Source organism: Sciurus vulgaris, assembly GCF_902686455.1.
Source record: "Sciurus vulgaris genome assembly, chromosome: 10".
NCBI classification, from domain to species: domain Eukaryota; kingdom Metazoa; phylum Chordata; class Mammalia; order Rodentia; family Sciuridae; genus Sciurus; species Sciurus vulgaris.
In genome coordinates this window covers 137,826,754-137,844,891 of record NC_136470.1, presented here as the reverse complement: position 1 = coordinate 137,844,891, position 18,138 = coordinate 137,826,754, and the positions used below count along the sequence as shown (strand labels likewise).

General features: G+C 42.8%; 1 protein-coding gene across 14 annotated transcripts in view; it reads left to right on the top strand.

Annotated features, from left to right (window-relative positions):
- LEKR1 (leucine, glutamate and lysine rich 1) overlaps positions 1–18,138 on the top strand; it is a 200,321-nt gene that overhangs the window by 123,643 nt on the left and 58,540 nt on the right. For 12 of the 14 annotated variants that reach the window (XM_079101109.1, XM_079101108.1, XM_079101101.1 and 9 more), the window contains one exon: positions 14,805–14,886. The exons of the other annotated variants lie outside the window; for them this stretch is intronic. In XM_079101109.1, coding sequence (XP_078957235.1) covers positions 14,805–14,886 — 82 coding nt within the window. The remainder of the gene's footprint in view (positions 1–14,804; positions 14,887–18,138) is intronic. 14 annotated transcript variants of the gene reach the window in all.

Sequence of the window (18,138 nt, the reverse complement as noted above, 5' to 3'; positions counted from 1 at the left end):
TCGTTTTTAAAGGGAATGGTTTCAGTTTTTCTCCATTAAGAATGATGTTGGCCATGGGCTTAGCATAAATAGCCTTTACAATGTTCAGGTATGTTCCTACTATCCCTATTTTTTCTAGTGTTTTGACCATGAAGAGGTGTTGTATTTTGTTGAATGCTTTTTCTACATCAATTGAAATAATCATATGGTTCTTATCCTTAAGTCTATTGACATGGTAGATTGCATTTATTGATTTACAGATGTTAAACCACCCTTGCATTCTAGGGATGAACCCTACTTCATGGTGGTGCACAATTTTCTTAATATGTTTTTGGATACAGTTTGCCAATATTTTGTTAAGAATCTTTGCATCTATATTCATCAAGGATATTGGTCTAAAATTTTCTTTCCTTGATGTGTCTTTGCCTGGTTTGGGTATGAGTGTGATATTACTTCATAGAATGAGTTTGGAAGGGTTTCCTCCTTTTCTATTTCCTGGAATACTTTGAGAAGTATTGAAATGAGTTCTTCTTTGAAGGTCTTGTAGAACTCAGCTGAGAATTCGTCTGGTCCTGGGCTTTTCTTGGATGGTAGGCTTTTGATGGCTTCTTCTATTTCATTGCTTAATATGGATCTGTTTAAATTGTGTATGTCCTCCTGGTTCAGTTTGGGAGGAGCATATTTCTGTAGAAATTTGTCGATGTCTTCAGTATTTTCTATTGTGCTGGAATATAGATTTTCAAAGTAGCTTCTCATTATGTTATGTATTTCACTGGTGTTGGTCGTGATATTTCCTTTTTCATCATGAATTTTAGAAAGTTGAGTTTTCTCTTTCCTTCTCTTTGTTAGTTTGGCTAAGGGTTTGTCTATTTTGTTTATTTTTTCAAAGAACCAACTTTTTGTCAATTTTTTGAATCGTTTCTTTTGTTTCAATTTCATTGATTTCAGCTCTGATTTTAATTATTTCCTGTCTTCTACTACTTTTGGTGTTGTTCTGTTCTTTTTCTAGGAGCTGTAATGTTAGGTCATTTAGTTGTTGACTTTTCATTCTTTTCTGGAATGCACTCCATGCAATGAATTTTCCTCTTAGTATCACTTTCATAGTGTCCCAGAGATTTTGATATGTTGTATCGGCGTTCTCATTGACTTCTAAGAATTGTTTTATCTCCTCCCTGATGTTTTCTGTTATCCATGTGTCATTCAATAGCATATTATTTAGTCTCCAGGTGTTGGAGTAATTTGTTTTTTATTTAGTCATTGATTTCTAATTTCATTCCATTATGATCTGATAGAGCACAAGGCAGTATCTCTATTTTTTTTTTTTTTTTTTTTTTTTTTTTTTTTTTTTTTGCATTTCCGAAGGGCTGCTTTGTGGCATAACATATGGTCTATTTTCGATAAGGTTCCATGTGCTGCTAAGAAGAAAGTGAATCCGCTCATTGATGGATGGAATAGTCTATATATGTCTATTAAGTCTAGGTTATTGATTGTGTTATTGAGTTCTGTGGTTTCTTTGGTTGGTTTTTGTTTGGAAGATCTATCCAGTGGTGACAGCAGTGCATTAAAGTCACCCAGAATTATTGTGTTGTGGTCTATGTGATTCCTGAAATTAAGAAGTATTTGTTTGATGTACAGGGATGCACCATTGTTTGGGGCATAAATATTTACTATCGTTATGTCTTCCTGATTTATGGTTCCCTTAAGCAGTATGAAATGTCCTTCTTTATCCCTTCTGACTAACTTTGGCTTGAAGTCCACTTTATCTGATATAAGGATGGAAACCCCCACTTTTTTACTGAGTCCGTTTGTGTTGTAGGTTTTCTCCCATCCTTTCACCTTTAGTCTGTGGATGTCTTTTTCTATGAGATGAGTCTCTTGCAGGCAGCATATTGTTAGGTTTTTCTTTTTAATCCATTCTGCCAGTCTATGATTTTTTATTGATGAGTTTAGTCCATTAACGTTCAGGGTTATTATTGAGATATGATTTGTATTCCCAGTCATTTGGGCTTATTTTTGGTTTTCAACTTCACTTGGTTTCTCCTTTGAATGGATTTTCCTTTAAGGAAAAATCCCTTTGCTGACCTATACTGTTGTTTTTCATTTCCTCCTCAAGGAATATTTTGCTGAGAATATTCTGTAGCACAGGCTTTGTATTTGTAAATTCTTTTAACTTTTGTTTATCATGGAAGAATTTTATGTCATCTTCAAATCTGAAGGTTAGTTTTGCTGGGTATAGGATTCTTGGTTGGCAACCATATTCTTTCAGAGCTTGAAATATGTTGTTCCAGGCCCTTCTAGCTTTTAGAGTCTGGACTGAGAAATCTGCTGATATCTGTATTGGTTTTCCCCTATATATAATCTGATGCTTTTCTCTCACAGCCTTCAAAATCCTATCTTTATTTTGTATGTTAGGCATTTTCATTATAATGTGCCTTGGTGTGAATCTGTTGTGATTTTGTGCATTTGGTGTTCTGTAAGCCTCTTGTATTTGATTTTCCATTTCATTCTTCAGGTTTGGGAAATTTTCTGATATTATTTCATTTAATAGGTTATACATTCCTTTGGTTTGTATCTCTGTGCCTTCCTCAATCCCAACAATTCTTAAATTTGGTCTTTTCATGATGTCCCATAGTTCTTGGAGATTCTGTTCATGATTTCTTACCATCTTCTCTGTTTGGGCAACTTTATTTTCAAGATTAAATATTTTGTCTTCATTGTCTGAGGTTCTGTCTTCCAAGTGGTCTAATCTGTTCGTGATGCTTTCCATTGAGTTTTTTATTTGGTTTATTGTTTCCTTCATTTCAAAGATTTTCATTTGGTTTTTTTGGAGTATCTCTGTCTCTTTGTTGAAAGGATCTTTTGCTTCCTGCAGTAGCTCTTTCAACTGCTAATTGGTATGATCATTCATTGCCTGCATTGCTCTCTTATCCTTTGCTGCACGAATCATCTTAATCATATAATCTGGAGTCCTTTTGACATTTCTTCTACCATATTGTCACTGGATTCTATTAATATAGAATCTAGATTTATTTGGATCATTTTCTTCCCTTGTTTTTTCATGTTGTTCATGTATCTTCCCCTCTAGTAGTGCAGATCTGGGGTATTGCAATTTTCCCCCTATAGGCTTATAGTGACCCTATACGTTTCCAGTACCTTTTCTTTAAGGGGGAGATAAATATTAGCAGTGCCCAGTTCCAACAGTATGCAACCCTAGACCAAATAGCCCCTATGAGGACATTAACAATATTATCATAATAAACAGAATGAGTTCAATTATTATCTTCAGTATAACAAATAGATTCACAATAAGATAATGCAATGGGATAAGAATATATAGAAATTCTAGATAATAGAGTGAGAGTGTATTCAAAAGAAGTTGGTTGTGAGCATGCAAAAAGGGAGAAAGAAACTGAGGGAACAGGTAAACAAAAGGAAAAGAGTGAAAAAAGTAAAGAAATAAAAACTTAAAAACTTTTCAATAAGGAGAAAAAAGACAATCTACACTCTAACAAACCTTCCAGTCTTCAGTAGCCTGATGCATGAGAGGGAGGTACCTGACAATTAGCTTTAAGCCTCCAGCAGGCGTCTCAGGATGGGATTTGCCTCACCTGAAGATCGGAGCTATGGCTTCCAGGATTATCCAAGATGGCCGCTCTGGCTTCCAAATGTGTTGGCAAATGGCTGCAGCTCCCAGTGTGGGCATGGTTGGCTGGAGGTCCTGGAGGCGGGGTGCAGTTGGTCAGGTAGGGGTCATGGAGGTGGGGTGTGGTCGGTCTTGTTGTGGGATCCTGGAGGCTGGGTGCAATCAGTCGGTCTTGGGTCCTGGTGATAGGGCACAGTCAGTTGGTCTGGGGGTCCTGGTGGCAGGGAGCAGTCAGTCCACGTGAGGGCCCCAGAGGCAGGGAGTGATCAGTCGGGCTGAGGGATCCTGGAGACGGGGCTCAGTCAGTCTGGACTGGGTTCCTACGGGGCCTGGCTGTTGTCTCAAAATGGCAGCAGCCATGTGTAACCAAACCTGCAGGTACTATGACAGTGACCTTCCAGGCAACAGCAGGCAGCTGGCGCTCCATGGGTGGTTGGCGGTCAGTTTTCTGACTGCTGTTGGAAGATCAGGTGGTGAACCTTGGGCGGTGCATGATGGATAGGTGAAAGGCAGGCGATGGACAGGCAAGAGGCAGGCAAATGGCGGATGATAGGCACCTGACAGTGAGCAATCTGCACTCAGAAAGGTGTTGTTATCCCAAGTGCTACTTTAATCACATAGGAGTTTGATAAATTTTGATTTCTGCTGTTGAAAGCTCCTTCTGCCTTCACTAAGGTGTCTTCCAGTCGACCTTGGCTCACTGTACTGTTGTCTGCCCACTCTTAGAAAAGGTTGCTGCAGAAAGCAGTGTCTCTGGTGACTTCAGGAGTCACCTGTTGCATGGTGGGGAAGGAAACTACCAAGAGAACTCCACCTTGACCTTACCTGCAAGTGAGACTTTCAGAGAGCACAGTGCACGTGCTGATTCACCAGTTTCTCATTCCTTTAGAACCCTCAAGTTTCAGCTGGAACAAGGTCACCTGGACTTCTCATAAAAGGAAATGTGCGAAGCTTACACACAGAAAGCCAGGGAGATTTGCAGTGACCGGTGGTTATACGAGATCCAATAGCCCTTAAAAAAGATTAGCTTGATATTGGGACTCTGTGAACTGCTGCTATGCCCCAAAGAAGGTGATCTCAAAAACTAGATTCCCCAGGTCTCTAGATAAGTTGCGAGGCAGACAGTACTAACCAGAACCTGAAAATCCTTTTTTAGGACCAGGCCACCATTGAAATGTAGGCTTGCAGAAGCCATTTGGTTTGTGACCACCAGCGACTTCAGAGGTTATCTTTGCTGTTTACTTATTCATTTGCTCCCCACACTGAGCTTCCCATACGGTGATTTCTGTTTTGCATATTCTCTCCATTTGATGAATGCTTGACTCTTAGAGGAAGTTCTGTCGTGGTCACAGCGTCTACTTAGGATCGATGTCTCTCCTGTCAGACTCCTTTCTCTCCTCTGAGATCGATGTGACTCTGGTTTACTCTCTGGTGTTTTCCACCTGCAGATTTCTCATTCTTCACCTTCAACATCTTATTGCCCCCTTTCGAGGGACGACCTAGCCTACCACATTCTCTGCCTTTTCTTTGACCACATAGTACCTCTCAGGACATTGGGGGTAAATTTTAGATACTCGTGTTTTTAAATTCTGTGGACTCTGACCTTGGCTTTGCTTCCTACGCCCACCTCTCTCAGACAGATTTGCCCCTCCCTTTCTTTCTCCTACTTATGCTATGGCCTCACGTGACTGTTACAGTTAAGTCTTTTTCTTCTGCTCATTTGGATGCCGGCCACTCGCTCACCTGGTGGTTCAGCAGTCCTAATTAGGTGTGGATCATAGGAGGGACACCAGGCTGCACCAGGAGCCAGTGGTAGCTGCTGGTCTTCTCTCACACAGCTTCTATGCCCTCAGGGCCTCCCAGGGGAGAGCGAGGGAGCTGGAGGAGCTTTCCTCTGACACCCACAGGGACACTCCTGCCGACCCACACAGACACCTTTCACACGTGGTTTCTCAGAAGGTACCTGCTGCTCACAGACATTTGCAGATTGTCCACGTTTGTGGGCTGCTAGCATGAGTAATAGCGACATTGGGAAATTAACGGCCCCCTTGCTCAACAGTCACTGCCTTGTCAGCCTCTCCCTACTAGCTAATCACAGTGCTGTCCTTATGTCATTAAAAAGTGTCCCTGTGAGTTTGGGTACAGTTCCTATTGCCTGGACAGAGCTAGCAGTCACAGAGCAATTACCCGGTCAGGCACAGCTCAGCCACCATGCCCCTTCCTGTCACCCTTCCGTGTTAAGGACTAGTATTATCTGCAGTTTACAAATGCGATTTCTGGGGCCCAGAGGGATGAAGTCACTTGCCCGTGACCCTGGAGCTACTGACAGACAGAACTGGAACCTGAGCCCAGGGCTGTTAATGTGCGCCTCGGTCTGTGAGCACCTCAGAGTGCTGCCCTACCAGGCCACCGGAGCAGGGCTGCTGGTAACGTGCACTCTCTACGTGGGGCAGGCGAACAATGCCAACCGTGTCACGAGAAACGTCCACAGTGGTGTGTGAGATGTTCCGGGTTCCTTGTTAGCCTACTTTAATATGGTCTTTTCGTTTCCTGTTATGTTAACTTACTAATTGGGACATTCCAACATTCAAGTAGTTACGAAGTTTTGAAGTGTGTCCTTCTAGACTTTATTTTTTTAATATTATATATTTTTATTAAAATAACAGTTTTATAATCTCCACCCCCTTTCCTTTATTGTGGAGTCTTTCCTTTTAGAAATATTCATAGTGCTGTGTTGTTCAGAGAATCACAGCCTACTTAGTCTAACCTTATTATCACACAGTTGTTCTCAGTGACATTACATTAAACATCCACCTAGCTAAATTTTACTGAATCCATGAGTATTGCCTGCGGATCTCTCTCTTCACTCTTAGAATTATGAAAGGTATCTTTTCTTCTTGATTACATCATGTAGAGCAGCAGAGTTCATTTTAGAATGCAGTTAGCTCAGAGTGGTTGGGTGGCATGAAAACACTCTGGAGGAAGGTCCTGTGTCTCATCCTCTGCCTGCGTGACTGCCATCTGAGCACAGGCAGAGGGCAGGGCGAGAGCCAGCACTCCCAGGATGCACCCCCTCCCCATCTTGCATGGAGGTAGTCCTGCTCACAGGATCTGCACACGGTTCACTCGGGAGTTCATGTCCACATGGTTGTGAGAGAGACCCTCTTGGAAAATGTCTTAAATCGAAGATCTCAACTTCCATCTTCCATCGATTACTTTGTTATGGATCCTAAGTCTTCTTTTTGCCCCATAGAGGTTTTCAGTTAGTGACCTGGTGTGTCCCTGCGGGTCCTGCACTTGCTAGTGCACTCAGAGTGGTACGTTCCTTGCCTAGCACTCCTCAGCATAACATGTGTCCCTGTCACAGTGTGTGTCCATGTGACTGTGTGTCCATGTAACTGCTTACATTTATTTCTTTGTATAGATTCATTAGAAATCAGAAGACTGTTCAAAAGCATATAAAAAAGTTTCTAAATCTATCAGGACTCGTTCCCTATGAGTTAGACAAACAGCTCTATTCATTTTGCCAGTTGAGAAAGAATAACTACACAATTTACCTGTGGTCCAAACAGCTACAATCTAAGATTCCTGTCTTATCCATACCTACATGTGTCCTATTTTATAAGCCCCTATAAATGATAATTATATTCCTGTTATATTGAGTCAGTGTAATGTTCTGAATAAAAATACAGTGAAAATTATATGCATTTTTACATGAACAATTCTGAAGAGAAAGTTTTCATGCTCACTATTATAATTCACTTATAAATTTTATAAATATTCTGATTACCTCCTTAGCTTGATTTAATCCACTCCATCTCCCAATGCCACCACCACCTGTCACGTATGCATGTACATACAGAGACACTGTAACTACGTCTGTACTGCATTGCCCCTTTTTAGCCATGTATTCACACCTGTCCTAGCATATGATTATAATAATCTCTAAATGCTATTTCATTCCCTTCTGGCATAATGTAGAAAATGTTAAATATGTCTCAAGAATACTTGTTCAAAATAGATATGAAGCAAACCTCTGAAATATAAATGGCAAATGAAATGAATATTCTAAGTGGCTATATCACCATCTGAGCTTTGTAAAATGTTTGCTAAAGTTAAAATATGTTAATTTGGAATTGACACAGTTGAATACTCATTAAATAACTTTGTTCTATTGGCATGTATTTTTACACGTGCGAAGGTTTCTTCTGTGAATGCATATTATACAAATTTTTAAAGCAGATATTGCTTTTGAAAAGGGCTAAATGCTTATCAGCTCATCATATAACATATATACATATTATATCTAACACAGCAGACTTGATTTTGATTTTATTCATTCAGTTATATCTGATCAGAAATTCCACAGCTTTAACCATATAACTGACATTTAACTAATAAAATAATGTTAAACGGTGAAAAATAGAAGTTTCTAGTTTAAAGCAGTTATTGACATTATTTAAACACAAATTCCTTAAAACCAAATGAAGCACTTGATTATAATTTATCTAAGGGTAAGAAAATATATCTTCTTGCTATTTGTTCAGAATCTAACTAGCATAGAACCTAGTTAGAAATAAGAGATATAAATGTCTATTGAAATAAAGTAACATATTTATGCTAAAGTTGTATTTTAGCACCAAAAGATCTATCATATAATATCAATGAAAATTGCAACTATCTATGTTCCATGCATTTTGATCTTGGGTGCTTAATTTTAAACACATTTACTGGCATTCCTGCAAAATTTCATTTGCTTGTTTCGCAGGTTAATTTGTGAACAATTTCCATGTCCCAGTTCCTATGAATATAACAGATGAGGGTTCCTGCTTTCATAAATGCACACTTTATTAAGTTTGCATTGCGAGGATACAGTGAGTGTGAAGCGGTGGGCCCCAGGCCTGACCTGCACTCGGTGCTCTATTTTGGTAGCCGTGATGGTGGTGATGGAAAATCGCCGTCCACAGCCATGAGACTAGGTGAGATCGTCTTGGCAGGTACCGCATGTGGTGCAGAGGCTTGAAACCCAGTGCCAGGGGCTTCCCACGGGTAGAGTGGCCTGAGAATGAGAACCATCAATGGCGACTGAGCGCAGCAGCCTGCATGTTGCTAAGAGGGGGAGCACAGCGGCACAAGTGCTGCTGACCTCACGTTTGCTTTCAGAGGACAGCTAACCTGTATAGTCACCCACATACGAGAGGGTTTGCGACCCTGAGAAGCGCTGCATTTGTGGAAGGCTGAAGAAGAAAGCCTGATGGGAAGACCTATCAAGGAGAATTGGGAAAGGCAAATCATAAAAGGACATCCGTGGCCACGTGTGAGATGAGGTGAGATGAGATGAGATGAGATGAGATGAGATGAGATGAGATGAGATGAGATGCTCAGCAGAGAACTGCAGCTCCACCGGCCTCGAGACGCCACTCTGTACCCTTGGGATTGGCAGGCATTTTAAAACAGCTCTTTCCAATGGGCATCAGAAAGCAGGGACCTTCATCCAGAGTGGTGGGAGAGTGTGTGAGCGCCATTCTGGGAACTGTGAGGCAGAACTTAAACACGTGACCCCCGTGGCCCAGCACAGCTCCAGGGACGTGCTGAGAAACCTCCTGAAGGTAGGCAGGACCAGGGGAAAGCTTTGAATGCACGTGATTTGTGGTGACAAAGTGTCAGGTAACCTAGGTTCCTTCACCGTACGACTGGCTAATTAAATATGGAATGTGCATGAAATATTGCAAAGAGGAATGAATCTCATCTATGTAGCTCATGGATATGTCTCAAAAAAGTAAGGATTTTTGAGTGAAAAAAAGTAAGAATTAGAATGAGATTTGTAGATTAGCACAATTTATGTAATTTTAAAAACACCTGCAAAAAATGCAGCTTTTTCACACGTCAGATGCAGGTTAGAAGATGTACGTTAAGTTCTCGGGCATGGACGCCTTCTGGAACATAGTGTTCCAAAGGACAGCGAACATCTCAACAGCATCCTTGTTGGTACATACCCAGCCCCAGCTGAAAGTTGTCTGCTCCCTACTCAGAGGCTCAGTGGGTCCCTTACTTGCTGTTTCGGTCTATCTCACCCCGCCCCCAGCACGTTTTCCCCCCCCTTTTGGTTTGTTTTCTTTTGTACCAGGGACACACAGGACAGAGTTGATGAGACCCTTGGAGCAGAACATGCTGTCACTTTTGACCCTTATGGCAAGGCTCCTCTTTACCAATGCATGTTGACAAAATATCAAACACAGAAAAATACAGAGAATAAAATTAAAAATGTAAGTGAACCCATCACCCATATTGGAAGTTTCAACATTTTGCCATAGTTACTGTTATACAGTTTGGGTATGAAGAGCCCCTGAAAAGCTCATGTGTTGGAAGCAGGATCCCCAGTACAGGATGTTCAGAGGTGAAATGATTAGATGTGAGCGCTGTGGCCTCATCATTTGAGTGGATGGCTGGGTGGAGACTGTAGGCAGATGAGGCATGGCTGGAGGAAGCAGGTCACTGGGGTCCGTCTTGTCCCTGGCCCCTTCCTCTCTCTGCATCCAGGCCGCTATGTGCTGAGCAGCTTTCCTCAGCCATGTCATTTCCAGAATGTGACCCAGAACAATGGAGTTGCCTGATCTGGACTGAGACTTCTGAAACCACGAGCCAAACTACCTCTAAGTTGTTCTTATCAGGTACTTTGGTCACAGGGATGAAGAGCTGGCTAACACAGTGACTTTGTAGATTGCTATAGGAAAATATGGGTAAAATGCCTGTTTTTGCTCCTCCCCATACAAAGATGATGGCTGTTGACATCAGTCCTGTGTACAAGAACAGGGCCCACAGGTGAGCCACGATGTGACCCAGGAAGGGAGAGGCTTTACACCAGCTAGGGTAGGGGCACGCACCCCGAGCTCCCAGCATGCTGTGGCTGCTGCCTTCCTTCTGTGTGTGAGGCCACTTAGTCCACAGGAGAGTCCTGTGCACCAGTAACCGCCTTCCAGACAGGGAAGCTGAAATGCTGTCATCATACAAGCAGCAGGAAGAGGAGCCAGGATTTGACGCGAACAAAGCCCTCGAAACCGTCCTGTACCACGGTGTACTTGAGGGCACTTAGAAGAAAAGCAGCCTTCAGTTTCATATTTAAAAGATTTCCCCTGGACCTCCGGGTGCCAGTTGCTTTTCCATTTTGCTGCTTGAGTCTTGAATCATTTTCCTCCAAACAGCACTTTGCACCAGAGTTTTAAATTTTTGTTGCTTTTCAGGAAGTTTAAGTTTGAATAGCTTTCTGCTATAAAGGTTTTATTTATTGTCTTCTCAAATATTATATCAACTTAATATGCCCTCCACATGACAGAGTTTTATATCATCCTATAAAATAGTTAACCATGAGTGCCTTTTATTCTTGTAGCTTCTAGAAACCTTTTGGAATAGCAAAGTTCTCCTAAAGGACTGATTACCCCAAATCTGATGCCTGGGTAATGCCACCCGGCAGGCGGCTGGCTTCATGGGAAGAGAGCCTAAGAGTTCTTTTTTGCTTTGTTCATTTGAAGCCATTTGCTGCTGCTTCACTATCTGTGAAGAACGCAGTCGCGTCCTGGCAAGATGTGCTGCCGTGAATTTGGGGTGGTCTCTGGGCTCCGCCTCACAGCTGCAGGGCGTTGGGAGCCAGGGCTCCTGTCCTTTCTGTGGGCATCAGGGCCTTCGCCTTGTGATCCAGGGTGGTGCCGAGTAGCAGAAAACTGAGGGTGACTTGTCCCACCAGAGGACTGCAGCCTCTCCCCAGGAGGAGCTCTTCCCTCCTCTGAGCTGGCGCTTCATTCCTCTGCTGTGTGTCCGAACTGTGTCCCTTTATTATTAAGGACAGGGGCGGGACACTCTGCTTCTGTAAACAGGAGGACCCTGCTGGTCAGCCAGAACCTATGGAGACCCCTAGGCTGCTTATACCCCATTCAGAACAGCAAAGATATCCTGCGTTTTTTAAAAAATAACTCATAGCACTTCTTGATTACTAAAAATATAGCTAAAGGTTAAAAAAACAGCCATGGAAATATATTAACTCCTAATTATACACTGGGGGCCTATGTACTATTTGTATGAATTTTTCTTATCGTCTCAGCGTATATAAAATGTTTTCTTTGTTGACATTACTTGTGTTTCCTGTCTGTTTACTTCACTTGACAGCCTGCAGAGGTTCTTGTTTTTTGAAAAATAAAACATGTATTTTACTTTCCCAATTTTTACTCAAAGTTGCTGTAAAATATATGCCAAATAATCTTGAAGAAATTGGCTCTCTGCTCATTGGGTTCTGTGAATTAAAGGCTAAGCATCTGTGTTTGTGTAGAGCTGGAGGAGGGGAGAGGGAGCTTAGGCAGCTGGGCAGACAGAATGTACTGGAAATGCAGCAGCTTTTCTTTTCCTCTTGACTTGGGCCATGACGGCTTGGAAAATTCTGGAATGGTGATGCACAAGCATTTCCAAATGTGAGCCTCAGGATGCTTCTGAGTGCTGTCATGAGCCTTCAGTGAGCTACCATTCTTGCCATCCACTGCTCCACTGTCTCTCAGGCAGTTGAGAATTCATTGCAGAAAGTTCACATGCCAAACACCGATTCCGTGGGGTTTCCTTTTAAGACATTTTCCTTTTAATGATAGCTACATTGAGGAGCGATGTCACATGGGCTCTGAGCCCTGCTTCTCTGACTGAGGTGTGTCCTGACATCTGTGGGATGGCACAATTGTGCTCTCTGATGTCAGCGCCATAGAATCTGCACGGTGATGCCACCTTTGTCTTAATGGTTTTATTAGTCAGACTACATTGATTTTCAAACTTTCAGAACCAATCCTTGGAGTTAGAAATTCTCCCAGTTTACTACACGTTTTATGCAAGATAGTACTTCTCATTTGTCTTCCAGATACCATTTTAAAGATTCTGGGAATCTGATAACAGATCTGTAGCCATGCTGACCTCACTTTTATAGACAAATATCCTCGGCCCTGGCAGCTTTTATATCCAGGAATGGCTGAATCATTAGAGAGACACGGAGCTGGGGTCTGGTAGACCCAAGCGTGAATCACAGGATGACATTCTAACTAGCCACGTGGACTTTGAGAAGCTCATTAATTAATCTGATCCTTAGACTCCTCATCTGTAAAACCAAAATGTGGACTTGTTTTTCATGTTAGTTGTGGCCAGGAGTGAAAATCACTGAGCCTGGACCAGCACACGTGGAGAAACACCCCTTCTCCCCGCTTCCCTCACAGTGGGGTCGAAACCCGTGTGAACGAGTCTCCACAAGCCCCACATGAGCTTTAGAGCGAGTCAGCACCTAACAGCACATTCACAAAATGCCTTTTTTTGAAAGGTTTCACTCAAAAATAAATGTCCTGCCTGTCACTTCCCCTTTTCTCCTATATGAAGGTATCACTTGATACCTGGATGAGGTGCACCCTACAGATAGGTCCCCCTCTGGCTGTCGTCGCGTCTCTCTGAGGGGCCGTCCTTGCGGCATCCTGCAGGGCTGGACATCCTCAGTTGATGCTTCTCGCTCATCCACTGACTTCAGGACACCAGACGTGGGACTCAGGATGGGGATTTTAGCAACTACGGGATGGTGTAAGGGGTACAATTAAATAATGTTTGTGAGAAAATGTCGTCCAAAGGCTATGGAATTTCAGTGAGGTGGAAAAACTTCAAGAGCTCTAGTGTACCCATAATGAATAGCAATATGTTGCATTCTTGGAAATCTCTAAGAGCAAATCTTAAGAAGTGTTCTCACCCGCAAAAACAGTAAGTATTGTGGTAACACACACATGGATAGTTCAATTTAGTCACAGTGTGTACATATTTCAAAATATCATGTGATATATGATAAATACAATTAAAAATGTTTAAACTAAGTAATTGGTTAAAAATAAAAATGTAGGGGCTGGGGAGATAGCTCAGTTGGTAGAGTGCTTGCCTTGCAAGCAGAAGGCCCTGGGTTCGATCCCTAGCACCCAAAAAAAAAAAGAATGTATGTGAAAGTACTGGATAAAACTTAAGATTTATGTCTGAGCAAGACATTTCTTTAGGATGAATTCATTTTCTGATTTAAGGAACTGGCTCTTTGTTCCTGAAAACAAAGATTAAAAGGCAAGTTGAAGAGTTATATAGAGAGAAGTTTTGTGTTGTTTGACCTCATAAAGATTTTGTCTACTGTTAAAAATATTATTAAACTGGGTGCAGTGATACACACCTGTAATCCCAATGACTGAAGGCTGAGGCAGGAGGATCTTAAGTTCAAGATCAACCTTAGCAACTTAGCAAGACCCTGTCTCAAAAAATAAAAAGGGTGGAATATAGTTCAGTGGTAGAATACCCTGGGTTTAATCACACGTACAAAAAAAAAAAAAAAGATTATTAAACCACATTTTAGTTGAGCAAATGAAACATGAAAGTTTTATAATTTCAGTGTTTTGAATTACTTTTTTCTGTAGAAACCAGTTAGTCCAGCTATGTAAGTTTGTTTTCTGCCTTACTCTCAAAAAGAATGAGGACTGTCACAGGGCTGGGTTCAGACCCTGATTCTCACACGTGGTCTGGCTGCAGGACTGAGGCCAAGCTGTTTGTTCCTTCTGCTTTACTTTTAGTTCTGCATCTACACACATTAGATATGAATTCTTGAATAATCTTCACATACTGCTTAAATTCCCCATTCTGCAATTCAGGAAGCCAATTTCCTGCTGTAGTCTCTCAGTTCTGAAAGTCACGAAAATGCCTGACCTAACAAATTTTTGACGGTGAGCTGGGCGCACGACTCATCTGCTTCAGTCCTGCCAGGAGGACTCAGCAGTGCCTCTTGGTTCTGGACCCCAAGAGCGCGCTCAGGCCACCAAGTGTCTCCACAACGAGTCAGAGGCCAGAAGTCCATGTGCCGGCCTCATATGTGTCCTGTAGAGACAGCACATTTCACCCACTGGCTGCGTGCAGATCAGCTTGCCAATGAGGGCAGAATAGGCCAACAAATCAGTTTCCACCAAGATCCATTATTTCTGTGGGTGTTAGTGAGGAGCCAGGCTGCCAGCGGTCACACAGGCTGAGTGGACTGAAAGCTGAGTTGTTCTTTAGGAACTGAGTGGCAACTTTGAAGGAATATGATTTACTCCATGAAAATATCTGGACACTTACCATGTGCTAATGAGAGAAATACATTGTGTCATTTCAGATTTACAGGGTCAAGTAGAAGCACTTGGGTTAAAACTTCAGAGGGCAGTGACGGAGCTGGACAACTGTCAAGAAATGCTCACGTAAGCTGATGAATATTAAACGATGTGAGACTGCAGTGCTCTGTACATGTGCCACAAAGTGAAGAATTTAGGAAGATCCAGGGTCTGCCGCCCCGCCCCAGGGGCAGCTGCTCAGCTGTGGGTAAGAGTAGGTTGCTGCTTTCCTGGGCTGTCCTGCTGGCCTAGATTGTATGTACTGAAGGACCTGTAAGTATTTTTTAATACGGAAAGGGTTTCTTTCCCTCGCTAAGGAAGTTGCCAGCTGCTTCATGACCTTTTGGCCAAAATTAAGTATAGCAACCTACCTAGCAATATATTAATGCTTTCCCTGGTCGTTCAGAGGCAAACAATATGAAATACTCTGAATTTTTTTATTTCTTTGCTGTCTTTTCACAAGAAACAGTACTGGAGTTGTTTCTTAACATTAGCATGGTAGATTCAACTTTGAAAAAAATGCAAAAGAAAATATTAGAAAACAAATGATAAAAAATGACCTTGTAAAATATCCAGAGCACTATTGCTTTTAAGAATTAATTCTCTTAAGAAATTTAAAAAGTAACTTTGTTGTATAAACATAGCATATATAATTGTAAAACAAAAATAGAACATAAGTAATCTTTGAAAGTAAGTACATTCTTTTACTTTGTGATGTATAATCTGCTAGCTCTGGTTTTCAGTTCCTGTAATTTAGAAGGATGAACCTCATAAGAAATACAAATATTTAGAATGCTTAGCAACCAAGTGTTTGTGTTGACCATGGGTTACTCCTAGAATTAAATCACCAAACGAGGTAAGGAGGAACAAATCCCGAAATACTCCATCAAATTAATGTATACCTGGATTATTTGTAGCAAAATAGTGTGGTTACCAAAAGCCAAGGGGACCAAATATCCATGCTGTATAACACTGAGGCTAATGGTCCAGTAAGCTGGGTGGCTCAGCTGTCTGTGTAGCATGGCCGGGTGAATCAGTGATGGGCAGCAGTCCTGGAAGACCTACCCAAGCCAGGAAGTAAGCTGCTGGGAGATAAGAAACATGCCAAACTGGGTGGTGGTTGCAAAAGAAAAAAGAAGAGATCATTGTTTCCCTCCCTCTGGAAGCAAGGGCGGCTTGGCCAGGTGGATGGCCTGGGGGAAGCAGCCTCGTCAGGCCACAGCTACTGTGTGACATTGGCTTCTTGGAGCTCAAGAAGTACAGAGAGCGCAGTTCAGAAGCTGGGAGGTGGTGCTAGCACCGGGCTAAGCTAAAAGGAAATGCATGGCCACCCGAGACTCTGCTGGGAGGATGGACTCTTGGAAAGTTGGGGGAGAAGCTAAATAGAAGCCCGCCAGGGAAAGGCCGCAGCTTATGGTGGTTGCGTGGAGGGGAAGCGCGCACAGACTTCTTTTCATACACAAGGAGTCATTCCACCTATGATTTATACATGCTGTGTGGTGTTCTTGTTCATTATATTTTAAACATAACTTGCGACATGAGTGCTAAGAAATGACGAGGGCCAAGGTAGACTGCAGCTGGGGGAGAAGTATGCACCCTCACTGAAGCCCCGCAAGTTCAGTACCCGCAGGCGATCCTGGATGGTGGCAGAACTGCTGAGCCGCGTTGGTTGATAAAACTGGTGCTTCCTACCCATGAGACACCTCCATACCATTGCACCTGGGCCAGAGCCCCGTCCTCAGAAAACGTAAACTGCGAATGGCAGAGCAATTGAAGTCACCTCCCGTGCCACCAACCTTTCCAATGCCGCCTGCCAGATCGTCCATCGACGCTGTGGACCTGCACTGGCAGGAGTTAGTTGGGGACGGTGGGTGATTGGGATCAGAGCTTGGGACTGCTCGGAAGCCAGGAGGTTCCCAGTGGTTGACTGGTGCTCTTTTATTTATAGGTTGGAGGCAAATGTGTGGCTTGGCCATTTTTTAAATGATTGAGTTTGAGTAAAAAATAATTCACTCTAAAATTTACTCAGCCTGTTAGTAAGTCGGAGATTTACTGTATATACTCAGACCTCTTTGGGCTTCTAGAAATTAGAAAATACTGTGGCATCAGTTTCCTTTAATTTTTTTGTCCTCATCTTTTGTAGGGGCTGGAGTAGGAGTGACTTCTACCTATTCAACTTAGATAATTCTCTTGTTTAAATATTTGGATACAAGTCTTGTGAATTTTGGTATAAGAGGAAGAAGCCGTTTACACATGGATGGAATTGGTTTTATTTTCCCTCTAATGTTTTTAAGAAAATATTTTCTACGGTTTATAAAACACTGTTATATATTTGAAAACCGATTCTTGTCAGTTGGGATGCTCTGGGCTCCAAGTAACAGGGGGTTAGTTGATCTAGAGGCTCAGCCTCGTCACCGAGGGCCTGATTTTCTCTCCTTCTCCCTCCTGCTGTCTTCAGCGCTGGTTTCTACCCAAAGCTAGCTCTCCTGTGATCTGCAGGTGGCTGCAACTCCAGGTCCCATGTCCAAACAAGGTGTCCACACCAGAGGCAGGATGGGTCTGCTCTTCTGGTGTGTCCTTAGAAGCAAGAAAAAAAAATTATCCAGAAGCCCCCACCTAGCCCTCTCCCTACACCCTCTTGGCTAAAACCCTTAACACCCTCTCCTAAACAAGTCACTGGGAAGAGGAACAGGACAACCAAAGTGAGCTCATGGGCAGGCTCATCCTGAGAGGAGTAGGCAGGTGGGACCCTGAGGGCCAGGGAGGAAGCCATGGGGAGGGCCAAGCAGCCAGCCGTGTTAGCTGTGTGACGGGCACAAATGGGCCTCTGCAGAGCTGGCGACAAGATTCTCTGCAAGCTTTATGTCTAGGAATCATGACATCTAATTAATTAAGGGGAGCCCTCCCTAAAATAATGAAAAGCATGAACATTGAAATTCACGTTATTGCTTTTAAGTATAGACAGATACAAAGTGTGTCTTTACTACTTTCATGTAGATATTGGAGATGGATAAATAAGGCTGGCAAGGACTGCCCTAGGTTTTGGGAGATTTTCAGGAATTCCTGGGACATAATGCACAGGAAAGGTCGACTCTAGAGGAGTAATCGAGAGGAAAGCCACTTGTGAGCTGGTGGCAGTGACGTGTGACAGGCAGGACCTGGCCTGGTGAACAGTGGGCAGTGGCTCTCTGACTCCATCTGTGTGAGGCTCCTGGGGAGCTTGTTGAAGCCCAGCACTGCAGTGTGACCCGTCCCCCAAGCCCCTCCAGAGATGCTCAGATTTCACATTCGGTCTGGAGTACCCCCAAGCCCTTGCACTCTGATGCACCCCTTGCTCCC